Genomic DNA, 19637 nt, shown 5'->3' with positions numbered 1-19637 from the left:
TTTGTTCATATTCGAGAAGCCGTTTGATTATGACAGTTTCACTCAGATATATGTCACAATAGTGAAGAAAAGACTATTAAATCTTCTGTTTCACTAGTTGTTTGTAAGCTTGCATAGCCACATAACCAAAGCTTTATTGGTCACTGAAATACAAAAAAATAAAAAAAAATAAATAATATATATATATATATATATATATATATATTCATACAAATATGATAATAAAATAAAGCAACTGTATCTGTTTGACACAGAAGAGCATTCATAATGTGACCAGGTGTAAATATCAAAAACATTTAGTTAAAAATAAAAATAAAGCGTTAAAAAATCCAAGTCAACACTTCTCATTTTTCATTTAGTTGAACTGGTACTAAAATGACTAATAACTAAAAAATAAAATTTAAAGTAAAATAAATCAAAACCGTACAAACATATAAAATAAAATTAACATGTAAAATAAAATAAAATAAACATTCATATACAAATTGAAACTATAATAGTATGTCAATTATACTAAAATAACACTGGCTTTTGATCCCTATATATTTTGTATTGCCATTTTTATAATTCTTCTCAAGTTGCGTGATTTGATGTATATCATTCATCAAAAGTATAAGCTATGTTTTTTAGTTTCAAAAATATTGTGCATCAGAAGGTCTACTACATCTACAAAGGCAGTGAAGAGTATGAGAAGCTGTCATCTTTATCTTGCAACTGTACAGTTATGCATTTTTGAGGGTGTGAAATAGATCATTTAGAGCCTGCCTTTAAAAAACACGGGCATTAATGAGATGAATAATTTGCACCTCCAAATGGCAAAGTACATTGTGATGATATCTTAATATACATTCCGGTAGGCTTTTATGATTTCCTCTCTCAAGTCCTGATTAATATCTCAACGTCTGTACACATATTAAAAATGAGCAGCACAGAGAATTTGATTATCGGTGTGCTTGTGTTTGTGTGTGTGTGTGTAAGGACATCTCTCACCTCGCTCAAACTGTGTATAACAGCGTATAGATGTATGTCTTTTATCTCAGCGCACCGCAGTAAGTGTGTGTGCGGTGTGACGGGGGTTAATCATCGCGCCTCAGAGTGCTCTCTCTCTCTCTCTCTCTCTCTCTCTCTCTCGCCCCAATAAAACTGATAGGCATGTGAGGGGCGAATTGAAAAGGATTAAGCTAATGTGATAGAAAAGCCCCTTAGCAGAAGACCTGCGGGCCGGTATCTATCCAGAGACAGAGCTCAGGGGGACTCTGTGTCAAGACCCCGGCTCATGAAATTTCAGAGAAGTGGCACTATCTTCCTGTGGCACTGGGGACCAGGCCTCGGCCTGCTAGTTTCAGCATGGAGTCAACTGATCCCAGTCCATTTTTGGTGTGATACTTGATTTATTTATTTATTTTGTCACTAAAGGCTGGAATACACATATTTCAAAATCTGAACAGATTTTAAAACACCAGGCATCATACACTTGCCAACTTTGTAAATGATTACAGAGAAAAACTGGGTATCATACACTAAACACTATCAGATTTTCAAATCGTTCTGAACATAACAGTCAAATATTGAGGCTAATTTGTTACATGTGTTCTGTTCATTTACTTTTGTTATTTTATTGTATTGGTATATTGTATTTTATTTTATTGCAAAACTAGTAGACGGAGGACAGTTTTAGTAACGATGCATCAGTGTTAGTGTAACGGATCACAAGTAATGCGAGTAATGTAATCAGATTACTTTTTAAGTAACTAGTAGTATAATGCATTACTTTTAAATTTACAACAAAAAATCTGAGTTACTTTTTTCCAATAAGTAACGCAACCCAGCAAGCACTTTTGCGTTTAAAAGACATATAATAGCCGTCCAAACACAGCCAAGATGTCTAGGCTAAAACAAGGCAGAATTTGGGCTGTCAGTGAAAATTTAAGCTAATTAATTAAACCATCAAAATGAATCTAAACCATCGCCCAATAATAGACTAGTCATCAATTAGATAACAAAGAAATGAAATGAGTGAAGAAATGAAACCAAACACCTTGTTTACTTTGCTTACATGATGGAATATCATACATCTCGCAAGTTATTTTGGCTAAAACGACATGTAACCAAATTTAAGGTTATTTTGGCTAGAAGTGGGTTACTCATTGCCGGACTATATCGGGTCTATAGTTAACCTAGACGGTGAAATGACGGCTATTGCTTGCTGGGAAGTTACTTTGTTTTCCCTTTTATCCACTGACAGCTCTCCTGTCCTCATGTTGAGAGAAATCGGGAGTAAGTGGAGAGGTGTTGTGTGCGCTGTGTGTAAAAATGATGATTATTGTAGGTTTAGTGTCTTTGCTAGACCTTTGATGATCCAGTTCAACCAAATAAGCAAAAATGACTCACATTTGTGTTTCATGTTTTTGTTTTTATTGCTAAAGTAAGAGTGTTGAACTTTCTTCTGCATCCAATTCTTCTCCAGTCCAGAACAGCTGCACAGCTGAAAGGTTTGTTTGAGCGGCGCCCTCTACTGTACTGGACTGAATTTGCATTTCCATCATCCTGAGGCTTATACACTTCACTTTTGGGGCCCTATTTTAACGATCTGAAACGCAAGTATCAAGCGCGAAACGCAAGTAACTTTGTGGGCGGGTCTTGGGCGCTGTTGCTATTATACCAGCGGGATAAATGACTCTTGCGCCGATGCAAATCTAAAATGGGTTGGTCTGAAGTAGCTTCATTATTCATAGGTGTGGTTTGGGCGTAATGTGAAATAAACCAATCAGAGCGTCATCTCACATTCCCTTTAAGAGCAGGCGCGCTTGTTCTATAGCGGATTCCAATTATAACGGCGGATTTGCCAGGCGCACGCCAGGAGCGGTTCACAGCCGAGGAGACCGACGTTCTCGTCAGGGCCGTAAAACACAGAGAAGTGACGTTGGGGATGGAGAAACACACCCAAATAAACTTCGGTTAAACAGGCGTATGATAATTTGGGTAAATGTGTAAGCTAGATGTATGCCTTTATAATAAACTGTCTATCTATCTATCTATCTATCTATCTATCTATCTATCTATCTATCTATCTATCTATCTATCTATCTATCTATCTATCTATCTATCTATCTATCTATCTATCTATCTATCTATCTATCTATCTAATAATGTATGATTTGCGAAAATGAAAACGGCTGCTTCTGTAGATGAGAGAATCAAAGTGCATGCGCGTTGTGCACACGCTACATTGATTAAGGCCAAGCATGTGCCCTTAAAATAGCATATGAATAACATGCGCAACGCACCACTGACTTTAAACTAGTTTTTTTCGGTCAGTGGCGGAATTGTTTTCTAAACCTGCAAAATAGCATGAGGGAACATTTGCGCCGGAACACGCCTCCTCTTTGCGCTGAACCGCCCCGGGGAGCGCAAGTGTATTTCCTAGTTAACCGGCGTGCGTCTGTGGAGGGAAAAGTCCGCTGTGCGCGGGGGCAAAATAGGAATAATACATGCGTCGTGTACAAAGTCAATTGCGCTGGGTGCAAGATAGGGCCCTTGGTGTGAAAGGGCCTTACACATTTCCCAAAAATAAAACTTTTGTTTTTTTGTTATTTCACTAGTTCACACTTACAAATAAGTCAGATAGAATAAATGCGTATTTGGCGTGCTGTCCGAGGAGAGGGCTCCGGGCTCGGTATTCGGCCCGAACCCAGAGTACTCCCCCCGTATTCCTGGCTGTAAAGATTGAGCCAAGATTGAGGAGTCGGGGTGGTGGAGGGATGCTGGAAAACTGTCAAGGAATATTAGGTGAGGTGACAGAGTGGATATATATATACTTCTTGTCATGCTGATTAGGGTAGACATAATTGTTTGATGACGAGTAGATTGGATTGATTATTTGAACGTGCTCCTCCCGAACTTTGTTTATAAAACATCATTAAAAAACAAACAAGCAATCCCAGCCCAGATGAGAAAAAGTAACACAAAAAGTATCATAACACATTACTTTCCACAAAAAGTAACCAAGTACCACAATTAGTTGCTTTTTTAGGGAATAACAGAAAACTGTACACATTACACATTACTTTTTAAAAAGTAACTTTCCCCAACACTGCGACGCTTCATTCACTATCGGCTCAAAATATCAAACTTGTTTTGATATCTTCCGAATGATTGGAATCATAGTCTGAAGCTGAAAAATGGTGTCTGTGCCCAGTCGCATCATACATTATGTGATTTTCTGTAAAATCTCTTACCGCAAAAAAATCTGCAAACTGGCGCAGCTTTTCTGCAATTATTGTCAACTCATCGTGCAAAAATCGTGTAGTGTGTTCTAGCCTTTGATTATGTTTCTAACCTCATTTTTGGTTTAAAGGCCGTTTCTGCCTTATTATTGTAACATGTTCACTAGTTTTTGGGTTTGTTTTGGACTTTTATTTTAAAGTGTATTTTCTGTTTCCATTGTTTCCTGTGTTCACTTCTTGTTTTTAGTTCCCGTGTTCCCATACCCTCATTTGTTACTTTAGCGTTTAATTTCTATCACATGTGCCTTGTCAAGCCCCTTGTTACCCAGACTATATAAACCCTTGTGTTTCAGTCTTTGTCTTTACATGCTTTTGTAAAGCTGTAGCGTTTCCGGTCCCCGTTGAATTATAGTGTGTGTTCTAGTTTGGAATATTGTCTTCCCTGTTTGGATTTTCTTTGTTTGTTTGGATCCATCAATAAATTGCTGCAAATACATCATCCTCTTCCCTTATGCACCATATTAGAATATTTATTAGAATATTTGATGACAATTTACAATAAGGTCCCATTAGTAAACATTACTTAGAAAAAATGAATGAATAGCACAGGTCACTTAATTTGAGGTGTCATTCATGTCTGTAGCACAAACTGTGTAGTTAAAGTTTAAAACTTTGAAAAACCTTAGCAAATCTTATGCTTAGCAAACGCCACTAATGATTGTGTGCATGCGTATAGTCTGTTATACATGACATGAGTAACGTCATTCATGTCTTGTTGTGTCTGTTTCCGCAGGTCTGCTCATCGGGTCAGGCTGTGCTCTGTATCCTCTCGGGTGGGACAGTGAGGAGGTCCGACAGACGTGTAACAACAGCTCAGATCAGTTTCAACTTGGTACGTCCTCATGTCACCTTCACTCTGAACTTTATATACATCTTCAAACATCTACACTATTTACACAGTGATAGCATTGAACTATTAATGCACTATGTCCAACAATTGACCTTGCTTTAAGAGATCCTTTGTAAAAATGAGGTACACTTTAGCATACTATTAAAAAGTACTCAAATAAGTATGTAAATAAGTGCAGACTAAATGTAATGTTGTTAACTGCATATCATTTGCAATAAAATATAAATGTATTAAAGTTTAAATTTATATTAAATGCAATTAGCTGAACTTTAGAGTTCTTTTTTGACCCACTTAAGTAGGGTTTAAGTACACAATTATTTTATAATTACTTCTATTGTCTTTGAAACATGGTTAATGTGTATTTTAAATTATTAATCAAGTACTTTGCATGTGCTTTAGTGTGTTCAACACATTAAAATAAGTGTACTTTTTTTAAGCATAATAAAAAATATTATTTTATAACATAATCCCTCGGTTTCACAGACAAGGTTTAAGCCTAGTCCTAGACTACAATGCATGTTTGAGCTGTTTTAACTGAACACAACTTGCACTGAGATATCTTAAAATATGTCAGTGCCATTGTTTTATCTCAAGATGCACAGCAGTAATGTTTTTTTCTAAGGCACGTTTATAAAAGCTACTTAAATGTCTTAACTGAACTAAGGCCTAATCCTGGCTTAATCTAAGCCATCTCTGTGAAACCAGGCCATAGATTTAAAATGTATTTTAAAATAAAACTTTAATTTGAAATTATTACAAAGTGCACTTTTCAAAAGTGTACTTAAGAGTGTTAAAGGTGCATTGCGCAAGTCTCTGAGTTTTTGCAGAACTATGCCCCCTTCTGGCGACACGCGAAACTGCAACCAGAGTTGTGCACGCGGTTACGTGGAGTTTGCGTTGGGGTTTGGGATGAACTAGAAGCCGGTCTCTTTGAATCCATCTTCTACTTTTGCAAAAGTCGCTTGAGTTGTCTTCGCTGATGCGGATAATGGCGGCGAATACACAAACCTGCCAGACATAGCCAGGTGAGCGTGAACGCGCATGACGTCACGCCCAGTCGATTCCGACCCGAATCCCTCTTATTTATTTTACTGTACAGGATTATAGAGGCAATCGCAGTGATCATAGAAGGGCTCATTCAGCCCATCAGGCAATTGTTTAAGCATGTATGGGTTCGAAAAACGGGTATTTTTAACATGAAATGTTGCGCAATGCACCTTTAAGGAACAGCCATGGAAGTGTGCTCTCTTAAAGTACGCTTAAGTAGCCTTTTATTTAATTACTATTATATTATCTGTACGTTTTATTTTATTTTTTATATATACTTAAAATAAAAATAAAATTTTACTAAAATAATAATAAATTTGAAGTACACTACAAGTGCACATTAAATACAATTAAGTGCAATTCTTTTTCACAAGGTATAGTTCACTCATACATTTGCTGCCTGTTTTATCATCCATCAGATTTAAAATTGTGCATTCAATTGCTTTAAACCGTAACAGCACAGCTCACTTCAACAAGCCACATAGTTTTGAGGTATCATTCACGTTCAAAGTGTGACCGATAGTTAGAGCAATTCTTGCCTTAACAAACAACACTAAATGTTGCAACAAACTATGAGTCACCATGAGACTGGCAACATGAAAAGGATAGAATGCAAATGACCGTTGATTCAAGTACTCAGATTTGTAGAGAGAGCTTGTTTAGCATTCAGCGGCCAAACTATAATACAAATGACAGACTGTGTCTGCATTAGGAAAATCCCAGACCTCAGCTATATGTCAGAAGGTATATTTTTCATTATAAAAAAACAATATCGAGTTGCTATTGCAACAGTTATTCAGAGTGAAAAGGGCTGCATGATTTCAAAGTAAGAAGCTGCATTATAGTGTAACATCTGGCTCAAACGAATTGGGAGGAATTGAGAATATTTCTTTCCTGAGGTTGTCTGCTCTCACTCTGGGGAGTTTTACTATTTTAAAGGCAGCACATGATTTGAAAGCAAAGGGCAAATGCGTCAAAGTTGTTTGAAATATTTGCCGCAATGGGGGAACAAACAAATGTGGCCCAGAAGTTTTGTGTGTCTCCCTATGAGTGTTGCTTTAAATGAGACATCAAGAGGTTTTGGTCCTTTGATGTACCTGTAGGGAGCCTCAGGGTCTTGCTTTCTGTCTGTCTTTCTTTTAAGTTATAGAATCTGGTCGTTTCTGTTCATTTTGTAATTTGAATTGCCTGCTGATCCACTAAGCAGCCGTAGTCTGTTTTATTCCCATCGGTCTGATGCTATGTTTAGCGTGAATGCCCTTGAACTTATATAAATGCAAATAACTGCATGGCACTCTCCAATTTTATGTAATTAATCATCATTATGATTCCACTGTTTTTCTGCCTTTAATTAGCAGCTTCATTTGTACTAATAAAATATTCAACACTTCACTGATTTTAGAAGCTATGTTCATTTGACATTGGCATGAATGCTAAAACCTTTATATTTTGGTCGTGTAAATTTTTTTACACGTGTACATCATGTACATTTTTGTACCAGACTAAAAGTAGTTTCAGTATTTATTTCAGTTAGTTGCCAAGGCAACATTTCTCATATCCTTTAGATTAAGTTGTTAAAGTACTAACATAAACTAAATTAAAACTAAAAACTAAAATGTCTTAACATGTAACCCAGTTCCCTGAGAAGGGGAACACGATGCTGTGTCTTGTATTGATGCTATGGGGAACGCAATCACAAGACCAGTGTCAATTGGAAAAAGTCAGTTATCATTGGATGATACAGATGGACAGATAGCAGTCCATGACGTCACACGCGGAGCGCTCGTGAGTATAAAAGGGCGCCTGAGATACACATCATCAACTTTTATCTGAGGGAAACGGTTTAGAAACGGTTTCTATTTTAGTTTATTGTGGCTGGAACATCAACAAAAAGTATGGCAATGGTTATCTCAGGTATTGTTTATGTGCTTTATTTAATGTTAAAAGCATGTAATGCGACTTTGAATATCATTTAGTGCTCCCAGCTTTGTAGCCGTACGAAAAGCAACAATGGATCATTCAGATCTCAGACCTCAGATCTTGAAAAGAACGTTCAAACTGTGAACAAACAAGTGTATTCTATGACAAAGATTGTTTTAGTAACCTGCCTGTTCTGATTATCTGTGGGTTTTGATTGATTTTGTCACGGCTCGTAGTCGCGTCACATTGTCGCTGGAATCTTATTGCATCACATCTGGTTAGGACACGGTGTAAGACGTTTTCTTTCAAAGTGGAACTTCGCTGCTGCTTCTGGGATTGGCACTATGGGGAACCAACACCCACTATGCCATGCTGAGGAATGCCTGCCTCACTAGACTGAATATGCACAAACATAGAGGGCATAGCCCATAGGTTGTTGATTGTGGCCTGTGGAATGTTGGTCCACTCCTCTTCAATGGCTGTGCGAAGTTGCTGGATATTGGCAGGACCTGGAACACACTGTCGTATACGCCGATCCAGAGCATCCCAAACATGCTCAATGGGTGCATATGCTGGCCATGCAAGAACTGGGATGTTTTCAGCTTCCAGGAATTGTGTACAGATCCTTGCAACATAGGGCCGTGCATTATTATGCCTTAGGATCTCGTCACGGTATCTCTGTGCATTCAAAATGCCACCAATAAAAGTCCATAACATACGCCTGCCCATACCATAACCCCACCGCCACCATGGGCCACTCGATCCACAACGTTGACATCAGCAAACTGCTCACCCACACAACGCCATCTGCCCTGTACAGTGAAAACCGGGATTCATCCATGAAGAGAACACTTCTCCAAAGTGCCAGATGCCATAGAATGTGAGCATTTGCCCACTGAAGTCGGTTACGACGAACTGCAGTCAGGTCGAGACCCCGATGAGGACGACGAGCATGCAGATGAGCTTCCCTGAGACGGTTTCTGACAGTTTGTGCAGAAATTCTTTGGTTATGCAAACCGATTGTTGTCAGCAGCAGTCCAGGTATCTGGTCTCAGATGATCTTGGAGGTGAAGATGGTCTGCGGTTGTGAGGCCGGTTGGATGTACTGCCAAATTCTCTGAAACGCCTTTGGAGACGGCTTATGGTAGAGAAATGAACATTCAATTCACAGGCAACAGCTCTGGTGGACATTCCTGCAGTCAGCATGAATGAATGTGTTTGGGATGCTCTGGATCGGCGTATACGACAGCGTGTTCAATGTCCTGCCAATATCCAGCAACTTCGCACAGCCATTGAAGAGGAGTGGACCAACATTCCACAGGCCACAATCAACCTTTTTTTGGGGGGGTTTGTAACACTGATCATACCTATATAAGCACTCCACCAAAGGGGAGCATATATCCCTTCTTCCAGACCCAACAACAGTTGGGGAGGGAGGTAAGCAAAACAGAGGGACTTTTGTGAATTTCCCATTATAGTTCCATTCACTTAGCTCTACCCTAAGGGGTACTTGAGCAGCCTACTAAAGTGACCATGCAAGGTGGTAAAAATCTCAGTAATTAGCACCTCCCTTCGGTATTGCCACTCATCCAAGGGGTAGCGTACATCCTTACTCTTTACTCAGGAAAGGCAAACGAGAGCAGGACATAATGGAGTTTTCCCAATAACTCTCATCACCTATGCTCTAAACCCCAAGGAAGCCGCAGGGGATACTAAGTCCCACTTGGCAGATTTCATGGTGTTTCACAGGCCTGGATTTCAAAGGCCTGTCTTGCCTCTGCATATGCCTTTCCATGAGCCCCATGGCGGTAAGCAGTGGAGACAGATTTATTTGATAACATCCACTTCTACTTTGCCTACCTATGACCCCACAATCAAGGCTGACGTGCTGCTTCAGCAGACATGGGGCCCGAACCGTGAGGTGCAAACACTTGACTTTCATCCCACAAGTAAAAACTCAAGTGAGAGGGGAGCTCCCTCACCACAGCTCATCACAGTGAGCACATTCAGTTAGGATTATTAATAAAACATGCCTCAACTCTCTCTGCATCTAATTCCTCAGAATAAGACATGTCACATTAAATCTGTCAGGTTGAAATCAGCCACAGAGCAGCATCCTCAAATGAAATGAAAAAAAACATACCAGGAGAAGCCCAAAAGGAAAAACTATCATCAGTCTCCTCCCTATGCTCCGTCTACAATCCCCATGATTGATCCTTACCATCCTCGGTGGTCCCGCGAGGTGCAGACGCTCGACTCTCATCCCTCAAGAGAGAATCAAGCATGGGTTACCCCGTGAGTCAGTCCTAGAGCTCTTCCTGTCTGATTTTAGGGGAAAATCCATCGGAGACGTCTTTCTTAGGCGCGCCAAAAGAACACCACAGACACACTTTTTATTTTACTATATCTCTTTACATAAATAATTTTTCTACTTAAAAACTATAATTTTGTTATTTTAATAACCCAACTAATTACTCATTCGGGCTTTCCAATAGGTTGCACGTAAGGGGAAAAAAAAAGTAGCACGATTCTTTCTGCCCATCGGGCTGCAGCAGAGAAGATGTATACAGCTTTGCAAGAATCGCCGAAAATTCCGTGATGGGCCCACGGAAGAATTCCGTGAAATGAACACGGCCCCTAAAGTTAAAGAAAAGGTTGTGGGTGGCTTACGTTTCCATGACACGCGGGACAACAACGGGATGGTTGGGTTTAGGAAAAGAAGAACGGGACAGTTGGCTTTAGGAAAAGAACAACGGGACGGTTGGGTTTAGGAAAAGAAGAACGGGACGGTTGGGTTTAGGAAAAAAAGAACGGGACGGTTGGGTTTAGGAAACTTGACACGCAGGACACGATCCCCGGTCTCCTGGGTGAAAGTCCTGTGTTGTTTGACCCATCCACCACCCCAACCTGGATTTTCGCCCCTGTCATACTACTCGCTACCGTAGTCGCTCTTAATGCTACAGAATCGTGCTGACCATCACGAAAAGAAAAAAAAAAAGATAAACGTGTCCGTGTACATGAATCAATAGATTAAATTACGTGACCATTTCACGAACTGCTGTGAGACTGGGCTGTTCTGACAGGGTGGGGGGCGTGGCATCACGATGGTGGCTCTCCATCGTGATGTCGATGTCTCTAGAGAAAATCAAGCAATAACAGAGCCTTTACTGAGAATGCATCGACATGACTTCCTCCAACATCTTCGAGAGCTGAACGCGCTCCATGCAAACACTAGATTCTTATCTCTCTAGAAAGAAATCAAGTGATAAGAGAGCCCCTTACTGAGAATGCATCGACATGAGTTCCTCCAACTCCCTCGAGAGCTGAACGTGCTTCGTGCAAACAAATGCGCTCCGTGCAAACATTAGATTTTTATCTCTCTAGAGAGAATCAAGTAATAACAGAGCCTTACTGAGAATGCATAGACATGAGTTCCTCCAACTTTCTCAAGCGCCGAACACGCTCTGTGCAAATGCTAGATTTTTATCCCTTGGGAGAAAATCAAGCAAGAACAGAGCTTCTTACCGCAAATGCAACTTAAAGAGCATGTACAGCTTCCTCGAATGATCCAACCAGCTCTTATCTTACACGCGCATACAAACAAGCAGCTCCTGAAGACAAAAAAAGCTGATGAAGTGTAACTCAGGCACCCTTTTATACTCATGAGTGCTCTATGTGTGACGTCATGGACTGCCATTTGCAAATGATTATTACAAAAATTTTAGCTACATTTTAAAATTAAAATTACAAATATTATATTATACTTAAAACTGTTAATGCTAAAAGGTTTGAGAGACTTTAGGGATATTAACAATCTCTGAATCAGTGTGCCAAATTTTACAACTTTGTACCATACTTTTTCATAAGCTACATTAAGTAAAGAAAAATCTTTGTCGCATGCCATTTGTTAATAAACATCATCCATCACACATATGATCCCTTCATTCTTTGTCATTTGAAGCTTTCAGAAGTTCACTAATGCCCACACTCTTTGTCTCGGTCTTGTCTTCAGGCTCTTGTCAGATCGGCTGGGCATATTACTGCACCGGGGCGGGCGCCGCCTCCGCCATGTTGCTGTGCACTTGGCTCGCTTGTTTCGCAGGGAAGAAACAAAAGCAATATCCCTACTAGAAGAACCGACCTCAACTACAGCCTGAACCACAGTAGGATGGATGCCTTAGACTCAGTGGAGACGTGCTCTGCGGCCCAAGGCATGATGGCTTTCCTCAATTACTGCAACTCTGACTCATAAAGACTCATAATGCTCATATGGACATTTTTGTGATTGATATGAGCATGTGCTTTTCAAAGAGACGTGAATTTTGACAGTACTTCCTCTGCTCTCTAAAATACTAGAGAGTGTTTAACAAAAAGGACCAATTATAGTTTTTTTTTTTATTATCACTGTTATGAATTTCACAGGCGTGCTTGTTTCTTTTTCTCTTTCTCTGGAATTGATATTGTAAAAGTAAGCTTTGGTTCAGGTGTAGAAAGATGGGTAACCATCTACTTGAAGTCTGTATATATAATGTATTAGTATTATTATGCCCAATAATACATCTTATAATCACTTGTATATTAAAAACCTTTAAATAATAAAATGCATTAGAAATTAGGCTTTCATTTGAAAAATATTTAATCAATATTACTTTTAAGAATATATATATATATATATATATATAATGTGTGTATGTATATATATATATATGTATGTATGTACTGTATGTATGTATGTATGTATGTATGTATGTATATATATATATATATATAGAGAGAGAGAGAGAGAGAGAGAGAGAGAGAGAGAGAGAGAGAGAGAGAGAGAGAGAGAGAGAGAGAGAGAGAGAGAGTAGACAGATAAAAATTAATTAATAAATAGAAAAGTAAAAGTGTTGTACTGGTATGCTGCCATGGACAGTGGTGAAATATAAATTAGCCATCATTATAAAATATTTTATCAGAATAAAGTATTCTGTAGAGCCATGTTATAAAATGTATATATATTGTTTACGTAAAGATATAAAATTGCAATGTGTGTTATAAGGAATGATGATTTATAATGCTTTAAAAATACCTTCATACATACATTATATATACAGACTTCATGTATGCTTGAGATATATTTATCATTATTGTGGAGTGTTTATATTTACATATCCATTGTGAATTGCAATAATAATCATGGTTAATATCTCTATATTACCTTTTTTGTTTTAAAGCTTGATCATTTTTATATAAATGTATACTAGATATATAGAGTACAATACAGTATATGTTCTACAACATGTTTTTATCTTGTTGACATTGTGTTTAAAAGATGACAAGGAGAAGTCATTGCTTATTTGATTACATTTTTGTTTGTGAATAAAAGCTGTGTATCTACATTTTGGTTTTTATGGTTTTTATATATAAATAGTAAACTATAAGTATGATTTTATGAAATAATGCAGGCTGACGGCTTCAATAGAAGCAAATACCATTGATTAACAACCTCGTAACTGACAGTAGTCTTAAAGGTTTATAAGTTATAGTTAAAATTAGTTTACATTTTTCATCAGAGAAAAATTTATGGAGATTTTAATTCCAGGACCCGACTGTTGTGCTCTTTACACAATTCTAACATTACATTTAGCATTACAACATAACAACCTGACACAAAAGCTTTTGCTTTCTGTTTTTTGCATAATGTTAATTGCATTTTAAGTAATTAACTCCAAAATTTATTTTTTTATTTTTTTATTTTATTTTTTTTCAAGCACACAGTGAAAAAGTGTACAGTGTGTACAACATAAGACAATAATCGAAAAACACTGATGATCCAACAAATAAAATTCACCGCTGCTTGAAAAGGAGTGGGCTGAAGTTTAACACTTGTTAATTCCCACCCCTCTTTCAAACTCTTAATACATTAGTTTTTTTTTTTTTTTTTTTTACAAAACACAACCACATAAATCTTCATACATTTATACAATATGTTAGCAACAGACATTTCTGGCTTAACCAACTCATTTTACTTCATTTTTATAACGTTCAAAAATCATTTCTTTAAATCTTTTCCTGAATTGTTTTATATTTGGACATTTCTTAAGCTTCTCATTTAAGTTGTTCCACAGTTTCACCCCCTGTATGGAAACACAAAAACTTTTCTTCCTACTGTGTACCATTGGTAATACAGGTATGAAATTTAATTTTCCTCTCAACACATACCCTCCTTCTCTCCAAGTAAATAACTTTTGTACATTTTGAGGTAAATCATTACACTTTGCCCTATATAGGATTTGCACAGTCTGTAAATCCACCAAATCTTTAAATTTTAGTAATTTGGACTCCATAAAAAATATATTAGTATGTTCCCTATAACCCGCCCCATGAATGATCCTTAAAGCTCTCTTCTGCAAAATGACAAGTGGCTGAACTGTTGTTGTATAATTGTTTCCCCACATTTCTACACAATAAATAAAGTATGGCAAAACTAATGAACAATAAAGCATACGTAAAGACTTCTGATTTAAAACTGGTCTTGCTCTGCCAATTATTGCTATACTCCTTGACACCTTGCTCCTAACATAACTAATGTGTGGTTTCCAGTTCGCTTTATTGTCAATGATAACTCCTAAAATTTTTATTTCATTAACCTTTTCAATGACCACTCCATCCATCTTAATTTCAATTTGCAAATTATTTCGACCATTACCAAACATCATTAATTTTGTTTTCTTTAAATTTAGTGATAATTTGTTTGTATCAAACCATAATTTAATCTTCTCTAATTCCTTATTTGTCTCCTGCACTAGCAACTGAAGATTACTGCCTGAACAAAAAATATTAGTGTCATCAGCAAACAACACTAATTTCAATACTTCTGACACTTGGCATAAATCATTAATATAAATAAGAAACAATTTCGGGCCTAACACTGCCCCCTGTGGGACTCCACAAGAAATTTCCAGGCATTCAGAAAAATAATCTCCCAGCTTCACAAACTGCTTTCGCTGAGTCAAATAACTTTTTATCCAGTTTAATACCTTTCCTCGGATCCCATATCGCTCTAATTTTCCTAACAAAATTTCATGATTGATGGTATCAAACGCCTTCTGTAGATCAACAAATATTCCAATAGTATGCATTTTGTTATCTACTGAACTTGATATTTCTTCTATAAAATCTAACAATGCAAGTGATGTTGCCCTTTTTGCTCTAAATCCATACTGACATTCATTAAATATATTATTTTTTTCCAAAAAGTTGTCAAGACGAGTGATAAAAAGTTTTTCCAGAATTTTAGAAAATTGTGGAAGCAGAGAAACCGGTCTATAGTTTGTAAATTGATGTTTGTCTCCTGATTTATAGAGTGGAATGACCTTTGCTATTTTCATTTGATTAGGAAATGTGCCAGATTGGAATGATGAGTTGTAAATATAGGTAAGAGGTTTTGAAATGGCATCAATAACATTTCTCACCACCGTCATATCAACATTGTTACAGTCATTTGAAGTTTTATTCTTACATTTTGAAACAATTTGAATTATCTCACTTTCCTCCACCGGAGAAAGGAACATTGAATTTACATTTCTTTCAATAGAGCAATAACCATATTGATCATTTCTGGGGTCAGGAATATTCTCTGCCAGCTCTTTCCCAATATTGACAAAAAATGTATTGAAAGTATTTGCCACCTCTGTCATATTATAATTGTCTTTGTCTCCCATATTAAAATATTTAGGATAACTTAACTGGCCAGAAGATTTTTTTATTACTTTATTCAATATTTTCCACATTTCCCTCATATCAGATTTCTTAGTTTCTATTAATCTATTGTAATAATCTTTCTTAGTTTTCCTCAAGATATTAGTCAATTTATTTTTATATTTCTTATACTTATTTTCCGCCTCTTTGGTTCTTTGTTTAAAAAACTCTTTATAAAGCAAGTTCTTCTTTTTGATTGCATTTTTCAATCCCTTTGTAATCCAGGGATGACCTTTTTTATTTGAAATTGTACATATTTTCTTCAATGGACAATTTTTGTCATATAATTGTTTAAATATTCTCATAAACTCATCATAGGCATCATGTACATTGCTCTTGTCATATACACTGTCCCAATTTTGTACAAATAAATCATTCTTAAAAACATTCAAGGACTCTTCTTATCTTAATCTTTTAAATTTACTTAGTGGTTCCTGATGAGGTTTACAATCGCTATCAAACACTGTAAATACGGGCAAATGATCACTGATGTCACTTATTAATATTCCACTTATTGCATCATTAAAGATTTCATTTGTTAGAATATTATCAATTAGTGTAGCGCTATGGGTCGTTATCCTCGTAGGTCTAGTAATTTTAGGGTACAAATTCAAGCTATAGATTGTGCTAATGAAATTTTCTGTCAATTTATGCTTATTTGGATTGAGCATATAAGTCTCCACAAACAATGATTGTTTTACTAGCTTTTTTGGTATACATTTCCTCCATATATTCACTAAATTTTTCAACACATGAGCCTGGTTTTCTATAAATACAACTTAGAATCACATTCTTCCTATGTTCTCTATGTAACTCAATTGTTAAACATTCAAATATATTTTCAACAATGAGACTCATATCCTCCACAACACTAAATCTCAAGTTAGTGTCCACAAATAATGCAACACCTCCTCCTGCTCCATGTTTTCGGTCCATGTGTACAAAATCATATCCATCCAACTCAAAATGTTCTTTTTTCTCCTTATGCATCCATGTTTCAGATAAAGCAATTATACTGAATGGTTGTGCCAAACCATGCAAATAGTTCTTAATATTTTCAAAGTTTGCATAGAGACTTCTACTGTTTATATGTATAACGGAGAGTCTGCCATCTTTATTAATTTGATTGTGCATTTCATCTGTATAGTAGCCACAGTTTTTATTGGCACAAGTGAAAAAGTTCTTGTCCGGATCATATTCCATATCAAAACTTATGTAATCGGTATGTTCAAATATTTGCAACTCCAGACTGGTTATATCTTCTGCTTCAGATGAGTGTCTTATTTGGGTATGTATGTCAGTCAGCTTACCTCGTATTCCAGTAGCCTGACAACCTTGTTTACTCATACTCAGTCAGCTCTTCCAAACCCCTCACCACCAATACCTTCGCATCTTCTGGGCTTCCATTTAGTTTTATAAACACTTTACAGTTGGCAGTCCATGTATGTTGTATTTTCTTCATTTTTCTCAGGTACCTGGCTTTCTTTGCGATGTCTGCATTGTGCTTTGTGAGGTGCTCATTGATATAAACGTTTGTTCCTTTGAGCTTTTTTCCTTCCTTCAAAATCGCAATCTTGTGTTTTCTGTTTGCAAATCTCATGATGACAGTAGATTTATCGCTGGCTTTCCTCCTCGGCAACACATGGCAAGCCTCAACATTATTGCAATCCAGATCAATTCCTTTTGATTGTAGAAAGCTCGCCACTTGTTGCTCTGTCGAGCTGGTGTCAATCTCAGCTGCTGGATCTCTGATGTTTACGTCCACCGCTCGAGCATACGATCGGGGTTTCACCGTGAGCCCGGTTATTATGATGTCGTTCATCCTCGAATATTGTTCGAGGTCTGCAACCCGATTCTCCAGCTGCACTATTTTCATGTCTTTCTCCGCGTTCTGGATGCGAAGAGACTGGACCTCCTTCACCAAATCCAAAATACGGATCTGTTGCTCCTTTACCTCCGTGAGCTGTGTTTTGAGGAAGTCCAACGTGACTTTAATGTCATCGATTTCCTCAGCCACATCACTTAACTTTTTCGGCGGCATTTTCACTGCTGAATCAATGTAATTTTCTGTGTTTTTCTGTGTTTTTACCACACATCCACTGTTCACACACTCGCACAGCACGAAGGCGCCGCCGCCATCTTGGACCTCCTTCTCTGTGATGTGAGGTCATCAGAGAAAAATCATCAGGCATATTAACGAGAGAGCAACTCTTGACAACAATCATGGAAAGAATGTGTGTTTTTACTTGGTTGGTAATGTATTTGCAGTCCGTGTTTCTTTTCATGACATATGAATAACTTTGGTGTGATGAATTCATCAATTCATCTTGATGCCTTAAAATAGCTTTGAATGTAACTACACCCTTTCCTCATTTAGTAAACACGGTTCTATGAATATGCAAATTAGCCCCGCCTCCACTCACTCACACCAGGGGCCCGTTCTTCGTACGTCGCTAACTCAGTTAGCTGGATTTGATTGTTGGGGATTTGGCATGATCTTGGATTGTTTGGTTCTTCGACGCTCATCCTGGACTTGCTGTCATAGCAACAGGTGCGCAATCTTAAACCTGCTCGGGAGCAGGCTTATTTCATGTTATCAGGATTAGACTGCGGCTTCATAAGCGGAGCTGATACGGGGAGTCCAGCGCAGCGCGATAGTGCACTTTCTGAGATATATATTTTTTCTCGTGACTCGTGAGATTGTCGTTTACATTATTAATTTGTTGGAAACGCACATTTATTTTCGACTTGTCAGAGTCGGGCTTTAACTAGGCTACAGCACAAACTGTTTGCATTGCCCTAATATTATTTGCGAGTGGCTCTTTCCTTTACACTATTGGAGATGCGGAGAACTTGATGGAAAGTGCTGTCTGTCGTGTCATTCGGAGTTTACCTGGCGCTTTTAGGTTTAAAAAACAGTTTTAGGTTGTTGTTTTTTGGCATAAAAGCCACTTAAGACCCAATGTTGTAAAGCATTTTTTTTAAAGCCTTTTTTCTTTTTTTTTTCTTTTTTTTTAGGCTATCATAATTTTTTATGAAGATCATGCAATCATGACCATGCCGATTACAGTATATGTCACTCAGGCTTCACTAACGTGATTGGTAGACTATAGGCTATAGACTGCCATCAAGGCCTCAATGAAGGGGATTATGTGAACAGAAAGAGGGTTCACAATGTAAATGTGCAGCCCAGTTACTATTGTGATTCTTAATATTCCAGATTAGTAATATTATATATAAAAAAAAAAAAAAAAAAGGCAATTGACTAAAATCTTCCATATCACAAATGTGAAAGCAAAATGGCCAGGATCTGTGCATGACTTAAGCATTTTCAGAGATTCACATTTATGCACATTATTTGAAAGTGGTAAGAAAAGTTCCGCAATTAAATATCAAGCTCACTGTATTACATACACTTATGCTGATCCTAACAGAACTGCATTTTTTCATAGGTGATTATGACATGTTCCTGCCTGCAGACAGGTGTTTTATGACCCCATTCCCTGACCCAAACCAGTTACAATGCAGCTCTAGCCAGGACAAGGGCACACAATGAAATTAACTTTGGCTAACTAAAGGGAAGATGTCAGTGTCTGAAAAGTCTGAGGGTTGCACACCTGACAGGGCCTGTGACATTGTTGCATGTGCCATATTACACAACATTGCCAAAAAAACACACTTTTCATTAAATGTTTAATAAAAGACTAATATGCTTAGTTCCTTGAGTTTTATTTCAGTTGTTCTTTGTAAAGAAAAGCCAGTGGTCAAGTGCCTGCAACAAGAGATATTAG

General features: G+C 37.5%; 1 protein-coding gene across 1 annotated transcript in view; it reads left to right on the top strand.

The window, feature by feature from the left end:
* LOC311297115 (LHFPL tetraspan subfamily member 6 protein) overlaps positions 1 to 13474 on the top strand; it is a 78736-nt gene extending 65262 nt beyond the window's left edge. Inside the window, exons 3-4 of the mRNA XM_084419243.1 lie at positions 5020 to 5118; positions 12116 to 13474. Of these exons, the coding sequence (XP_084275369.1) occupies positions 5020 to 5118; positions 12116 to 12234 (218 nt within the window). The 3' untranslated portion in view covers positions 12235 to 13474. The remainder of the gene's footprint in view (positions 1 to 5019; positions 5119 to 12115) is intronic.
* Positions 13475 to 19637: the final 6163 nt, after the last annotated feature.

The sequence above is a fragment of the Rutilus rutilus genome (genome assembly GCF_951802725.1).
Source record: "Rutilus rutilus genome assembly, chromosome: 9".
In the NCBI taxonomy this organism is placed as follows: Eukaryota; Metazoa; Chordata; class Actinopteri; order Cypriniformes; family Leuciscidae; genus Rutilus; species Rutilus rutilus.
This window is presented reverse-complemented; position numbering and strand designations above follow the sequence as displayed.